Source organism: Medicago sativa, chromosome 4, assembly GCF_051527215.1.
Source record: "Medicago sativa cultivar Bolivia chromosome 4, Bolivia_mono, whole genome shotgun sequence".
NCBI classification, from domain to species: Eukaryota; Viridiplantae; Streptophyta; class Magnoliopsida; order Fabales; family Fabaceae; genus Medicago; species Medicago sativa.
Genome location: NC_140752.1, coordinates 62,917,704 through 62,924,980, shown reverse-complemented (window position 1 = coordinate 62,924,980; position 7,277 = coordinate 62,917,704). Strand labels below are relative to the sequence as shown.

Below are 7,277 nucleotides of genomic sequence, written 5' to 3'. Positions count from 1 at the left end.
ATGCATTAAACCCTTTAAGTTAGCAGATACATTGTAGGATTGTCATCTATCCCTTTTGGAGGCAAAATCCTTATGTTGTTTTCAAGCTGCTATGTAATTTTGTTTGCTTCTTTGGTTGTTGGTAGCCTGACTGTATTGTATTTTTTTTTTGAAGAAGCAAAAATGAAACTTATATTAACAACAAAGGCTGTGTTCCCCGCACAAGGAGTGCTAGAAGGGAACGACCATAATTACACAAGAGTTCAGTCAAAAGACTTTGGTAAACAAGGAACAAGAAACAACTAGCCTATACCTAAACAAAGTAGAGGGCAAGAAAACCAATTGTGAACCCCGAACACATGAACAACATTAGCTGCCTTCAGCCACCAATATGAATGAATCTGAACCTTTTCAACCAATTGATGAATAGAATTTTTGGTGTTGTTGAACTGTCTATTATTACGCTCAGTCCACAACACCCACACACAAGCTAACCATAAAAGTTGCATTAGAGAACGATATTTCGATGTAGATCCTATCAAATATGAGAATTGAACAAAGTGATCAGAAATGTCGAAGGGATCGACACCACTAACCCCAATCCAAGCACGAACATGCTGCCATAAGTCTCTGAATATAGGGCAGGAAACAAATAAATGTTGAGTTGTTTCCACTTCCCCACAACCTGAAACACAAAGATGCACATCCGAACCTAGGATACCACGAACCGACAAATTTGACTTTGTTGGCAACCTATAACACAGCAACCTCCAAGCAAGAATAGAGACCTTCAACGGGACATGTCTGTGCCACACCAAAGTTGACGCCTCATCCATAATAGTATTACCACCTGAAGTTAACAAATCATAAACAGAACATACATAATATTTTCTAGAATTATCAAGTCGCCATCTCCATTCATCTGACTGTGTGACCTGCAAAATAACGTTAGCAAGCAACGACTGGCACTCCTCCACTAACGCCTCCTCCCAGTCCAATAACCTCCTCCGCCACTGCCAAGTCTCACCACCCCAACACTTGCATTTCCTCCACCGTGCAATGTTTATTGACACTTAAATCATATAAGCGTCTAAACCGCACCGCTAAAGCAATACCACCTAACCACAGATCAGTCCAAAAATAAGTACTCCTCCCATTCCCCAACACCTTTGTAACACAGTCTCTAAACCACTCTCCACCCGCTCCCCCACCACCATCTCGCACCCGCGCAAGATCACGCCACCAACCTGAAGCCTGCCGCCCCCCATCCTTCAAAATACCATCCTCCTCACCATAACGAGCCACCAACACCCAATACCACAGACCATTTCTATCTACTAACATCCTCCTACACCATTTCCCTAAGAGAGCCAAATTAAATTCTCTCATTCTTCTCACCCCCATACCTCCTTACTCCTTACTAACACAAATGGAATTCCAGCTAACCCAGGAGATTTTCCTTTGATCCCCCCCCCCCCCCCCCCCCCCCCCAATTTTTTTTTTTAATTAAACATAGATTCAATAGAAGAGATTATACCTGAGGGAGCTTTGAAGAAGGAAAGGGCATATACATGTAGAGAAGACTGGACAAACTTTATGAGTATCAAACAGCCACCAAACGATAAAAATTTACTCTTCCACATCAACAACCTCTTCGCAATACGGTCAACAACAATTTATGAGTATCAAACAGCCACCAAACGATAAAAATTTACTCTTCCACATCAACAACCTCTTCGCAATACGGTCAACAACAAGTTCCCAAAAAGATAATCTACTAGCATCCCCTCCCACGGGAAGTCCCAGTTACACAAAAGGGACCCTCCCCACCCTACAATTAAGCGCAGTGGCTGCTGCCCCCAACCAAGAATCACCAATATTAAAGAGTTACCTCAAGCACTTGTGCTTGAGGGACTGTTTGTTGTTTCTTTAATATAATTCACTTAGTTTATTAAAAAAAAAAACTTAAATTTCCCATTTATTTATCTTAATGAGTGAAATCCTAACCATAAAAAAAAACTTGAATGAAATGAGGTAACGACATGAGACAAAACAACAATCACATAACTACCACGAAAATTTGTGTATGTTAAACCCAAATTTCAATAGTTATTACGTAAATTTTAAGACTTTAAATAAGACATAAAACGCAAGCATGTTTTACCGGAAATATTAAATATTATGCATATTGGTTGAAAACATCCAACAATATGACCAAAACAAAGAAACTCGAAGGAAAAATAAAAATCAATAAAGCTTCATTAAAAATCAGCAACGTTTTAGGAGGTTTACACTTATTATATTACAAAAAAAAGGCTATTCATTTTGCAGAGAGCTTTTGTTGACCAATTCATGGGAGTATACTTAATTTGTGAGGAGCTTACGCTGATCAATGTGATCATATCTATCCAATTATATTATCCAATTGATAAAATGATAAGTAACCTAGAACTAGAGGCTGCAGCATTATATATTTTATAAACTTTTTTAATCAAGTTGTTGATAACGGAGTAATTTAAAGAATAGAGATAAATAATGATAGTCGTTCATAAAACAAAGAGATTATAACGATATGTTTTCAAAATTATATTCGAATCCAGACTTCTCGTTCAGCTGAAACGGAAAGATATCTCTTACCATTTCATTAAAGGGTTATTGAGTTCATAAGATTTAGAAAGAAAAAAAATAATACTCCATAATTTTTTATACCATCAAAAATGTTGCAAGACTCATTCCTTCAGGCCATTTCAATTGCAACCCGACGGCTAAGACTGACTTAAAATTCAACTGTTCCATTTAGTGCATGATTTATTTTTGTAGGTATTGAGGTGTTTATGTATCTTGCAAACTTAATATATTCCGAGATTATTTATATATTTTGCCTTTTAAAAAATATGTACCATTTATCTAAAAAATATTCAACTGTTCCAGACAAAGAAGAGTACGCAATAATTAAAATATTGTTATTTGGCAGAATATGGGCACGTACGGTACGTATTCTAGTTGAAAACTATGTCACTATCCAAGCGAAAGCCCCGGTTATTTGGTGCAACTTGCCCTACACCTTCTCACCTATTTGGCCAATCCATCCAATGACTTTACAAGTAAATTATAAGTAATGTTTTTTTTTTTAACAAACCAAACTCATCTCATATTATTAATTAAATAGTTTTTAATACGTGAAGTAATATAAACTCAAAGACACAACAACTAGGTTAAGAAATGGCCACTCTAGTTAGAATATGAGCAATCATATACACCTCTGTTTTTTTTTTTTTTGACAAATCATATACACGTCTATTGTTTAATAAATCAAACCTCAAGATTTGAATATAAACACAAAATACTTTTGATATGGGAAATCAAAAGACTAAAGTAAGACACTATTAATCGATGAAAACATATTTCCTTCACGGAGACTTGCGAATCACTCTAAAAAATCATGTTATTATGTCTAAAACTATTAACCCCCTTCATGGGGACATGCGAATCACTCTAAAAAAATTATGTTATTGTGTACAAAACTATTAACCCACTTGATTGCTTCGAGCAACACATCTACCTCCCTCTCAATAGTGGGCAATTCAACATTCAACCACGATCGCGCGCTAAAACGAAACCATGTGCTCGGAAAAACGAAAGCATGTGCTGGTAATCCCCGCCTCTATATGAAAGCCAACATCAACGTCACTTAGACCAATCGTGGATTGATTTTTTCTACAAAAACACAGTGTTTTTCGGATTGTCAGTAGGATGATTAGATCTTTGTAAATTAAGACTCTTTTGTTCCTTCCAAATCTTGGTAGATTGCACACCAATATGAGTAGCACCAAGCTTCACTCGTTCCAAAGCCAATTATTCCCACACAACCATAACATCATGACCATCCAAAGGGAAACCCCACCATGGGTTTTGACCCTGGCAATGCAACCCCACAGAGGGTTTTGACCTAAAAGTAAGAGAGCTTTGTCTCGCCAAGGCAACCCCATTGTGTGTTTTGACCTATAAGTAAAGCGAGCTTTGTCTCGCCAAGGCAAGCCTATAGAGGGCCCTGACCTAAAAGTTAGCAAGCCTTGTCTGCCAAGGCAACTCTGTTGTGGGTTATGACTTACAAGTAAAGCAAGCTTTGTCTCGCCAAGGCAACCCCACAAAGGGCTCTGACCTAAAAGTTAGTGACCCTTGTCTCGCTAAGGCAAGCCCTTTGAGGGATTTGAACTTAAACCAAGTAAACCCTAATGACGGTTCTGGATTGAAATTGCAAATCAACCCTGGACCGTCATCACATTCCTAAGGGCATGAGAGCCCTCCAAAGAAGGCTCTAAGCCCTCTGGAAAGGCCTGGGCGCCCTCCAGAAGGATTCCTGAGCCCTGGCGCGCCCCCTGAAGGGCGCCGCCTCATTAAGCTTCTAGAAGCCTCTAGAAACCGCCCAACAAGCCCAAGTTACACAAATACCCCTGTTGCTTGGGAACCAAGCAACCAAAGCCCAAGCCCATAACAGGCTATAAATACCACTCTTGAGAGCTCTCTCAAGGCATCTAATCATCAGTCTAAAACCCTAGTGCACGATTTTTAACCCTAGAATCCTTACCGTACTTTTGCAAGTACAGTTGGCGCCGTCTGTGGGAAAAGGTAAAACTAACCTTGACCACATTCCTGGATCGCAAACCGTGATTCAGAAACCCTTAAACGAGACCTCTAAGTCGTAAAACTCCTTTGCGATTTAGAAACCCTAACCCTTTTCGACCAACCTAAATCGCACCTCACGTACGATTTAGAGAAAAGCCTCTCATCATGGCAACAGCCGAAGAATTAGAATCCATGCGAACCCAACTCGCTCAGCTGAAAGACCACAACGATGCCCTTCAGGCCTCGATGGAGACCATGCAACAAAAGCAACTGGAGGAAAGAGAAGACTCACACCAGGGCGAGCTAGATGACCCTGAACCACAACCATTATCCGCTGAAATTTGGGACGCACCGGTTCCAGAGGGCTTCAAGCCGCCCCACCTATCCACCTTCGACGGGAAGAACGACCCCATGGAGCACGTCACGGCCTTCAATACTCGCATGGCGGTTGTCGGGGCTCCCGATTCTTTGAAGTGCAAATTACTAGCAGGTACTTTCACTGACGCCGCCTTACGCTGGTACATGAATCTCCCACGGTTCTCCATCCTCAGCTACCAGGACATGACCAGGAAACTCACACAACAGTTCTCCGCCAGTCGACATCGCAAGGTCCCAGCAACTAGCCTCTTCAATGTACGACAAGGGCATAATGAATCCCTCAGAGACTACCTGGCCAGATTCAACGATACAACCATCAAGGTAATCAACCCCAACCAGGAAGTGTTCGTAGGAGCTTTCCAAAACGGACTAAGGGCAGGACAGTTCAACGAGTCTCTAGCCCAGAAACCTGCGGATTCCTTGGAAGAAGTTATAGCCAGGGCAGAATGCTACATCAAGGGCGAGGAGAGCAACGCAGAAAAGAAGGCCAGAGACGCCAAGGAGCGCGCAAGCAATCCAGAACGGCGACCTTATCAACCGGCAGCTGGCAGAGATCGCGCCCCCTACAGAAGGCCGGAGAGGCGACCGTTCAACCCATATTCTCAAAGAGACTTCACACCCTTGAATACTAGACCAGAGCGGATCATGAAGGAGGTCTTAGAAGCAAGACTGATCCCAGAGCCCTTGCCAGCCCGAAGCCCCGTCATGGGAAGAGATGAAGATAAATGGTGCAAATATCATAAGGTACGAGGACACGACACAGACTCATGCATCCATCTTCGCCAAGAAATCGAGCGACTAATACAAAGTGGGAAGCTAAGAGGTTATGTGAGGGACAGAAGGGGCGAGAACAAACAAAAAACGGATAACAAGAAGGAGGAAGTGAACGACGAAAAAAGACACGCCATAAACACTATCTCAGGTGGCTTCGCCGGAGGGGGGGAGTCAAGTTCGTCGCGAAAGAAATATGTGAGGCAGGTAATGCTATGCCAGGAATATGAAGAAACGGATCAGAAGCACGAACCAGAGGTATCATTCGCGCCCAAAGATTTCCGAGATGTGATACCCCACGACGACGACCCCATGGTCATCACTTTACAAATCTTCAAGTGGGACGTGAAGCGGGTATTGATAGACCCAGGAAGCTCTGCGGATATTCTTTACTACGACACATTTGATCGAATGGGACTAGACCCAGAGCAGCTGCAACCTTTCAGGGGAACTCTGGCGGGCTTCACGGGCGAGCAGGTTCATGTGAGAGGATACATCACCCTAAAGACAACTTTCGGAAGCGGATCGCACGCCAAAACCATTCGAGTCAGGTACCTCGTCGTAAACTCGCCTAGCTCTTACAACATCATCATTGGTCGCCCTGCCTTCAACCTGTTGGGCGGATTCTTATCCACAAAGTATCTAGTAATGAAATACCCTCTTGACTCTGGAAAAATCGGAACCATTCGAGGCGATCAAAAACTCGCCAGGGAGTGCTATCATAACAGTTTGCGTTTGCAAAAGACCAGAAAGAAGTCAAGCAACGAAGTAATGCACGAAGTCAACATGATCGATCTAGACCCCAGAGAAGGCTTCCAGCAAGAACGCCTGGAACCCACTGAAGAGTTAAAAGAGGTCTCCATCGGACCGGAAGCCCACCATACAACAAAGATCGGCACGTCACTACCCCCTGAAGAGGAGATCGCCCTGATCAAGCTACTAAAGAAGAATCTGGATCTCTTCGCCTGACATCCATCAGAAATGCCAGGGATGGACCCCGACATTGCCTGCCACCACCTATCTATCAAGGCTGGCGTGAAACCGGTAGTACAGCGGAAAAGGAAGATGGGCGAGGAAAGAAGAAAGGCAGTTGATGAGGAAGTGAAAAAATTAGTTGAAGCCCATTTTATCAGCGAAATAAAGTACCCCACGTGGTTAGCCAACACTGTACTTGTCAAGAAAGCAAATGGGAAGTGGCGAATGTGCGTGGACTACACTGATTTGAACATGGCGTGCCCCAAAGATCCTTATCCTCTCCCCAACATCGATCACCTGATCGACAACGCCTCAGGTTACAAAACTCTAAGTTTCATGGATGCCTATTCAGGTTACAATCAAATACGGATGGACCCGCTGGACGCTCCAAAAACGGCCTTTATGACAAGCACAAAGAATTATCACTACGAAGTCATGTCGTTTGGTCTGAAGAACGCAGGCGCCACCTTCCAGCGTTCTATGGACACCGCGTTCTCCGCACAGATAGGACGGAATCTGGAGGTGTACATTGACGACCTAGTCGCAAA

General features: G+C 42.9%; 3 protein-coding genes across 3 annotated transcripts; 1 reads left to right on the top strand and 2 right to left on the bottom strand.

The window, feature by feature from the left end:
- Nucleotides 1-240: 240 nt before the first annotated feature.
- Nucleotides 241-1,070, bottom strand: LOC146930548 (uncharacterized). Its single transcript, XM_085708306.1, has one exon. The coding sequence runs from the start codon at nucleotides 813-815 to the stop codon at nucleotides 282-284; it is 534 nt and encodes a 177-aa protein (XP_085564432.1). The 5' UTR covers nucleotides 816-1,070; the 3' UTR covers nucleotides 241-281.
- On the bottom strand, nucleotides 1,003-1,383 carry LOC146930547 (uncharacterized). The gene has a single exon (XM_085707568.1). It carries the CDS (start codon nucleotides 1,381-1,383, stop codon nucleotides 1,003-1,005), a length of 381 nt encoding a protein of 126 aa, XP_085563694.1.
- A 3,387-nt stretch (nucleotides 1,384-4,770) lies between these two features.
- LOC146930546 (uncharacterized) lies at nucleotides 4,771-6,723 on the top strand. The gene has a single exon (XM_085707567.1). The coding sequence runs from the start codon at nucleotides 4,771-4,773 to the stop codon at nucleotides 6,721-6,723; it is 1,953 nt and encodes a 650-aa protein (XP_085563693.1).
- Nucleotides 6,724-7,277: the final 554 nt, after the last annotated feature.

Coding starts and splice junctions, on each gene's coding strand:
- LOC146930548 (XM_085708306.1), bottom strand. CDS start 815: ATGGATGAGGCGTCAACTTTGGTGTGGCACAGACATGTCCCGTTGAAG.
- LOC146930547 (XM_085707568.1), bottom strand. CDS start 1,383: ATGGGGGTGAGAAGAATGAGAGAATTTAATTTGGCTCTCTTAGGGAAA.
- LOC146930546 (XM_085707567.1), top strand. CDS start 4,771: ATGGCAACAGCCGAAGAATTAGAATCCATGCGAACCCAACTCGCTCAG.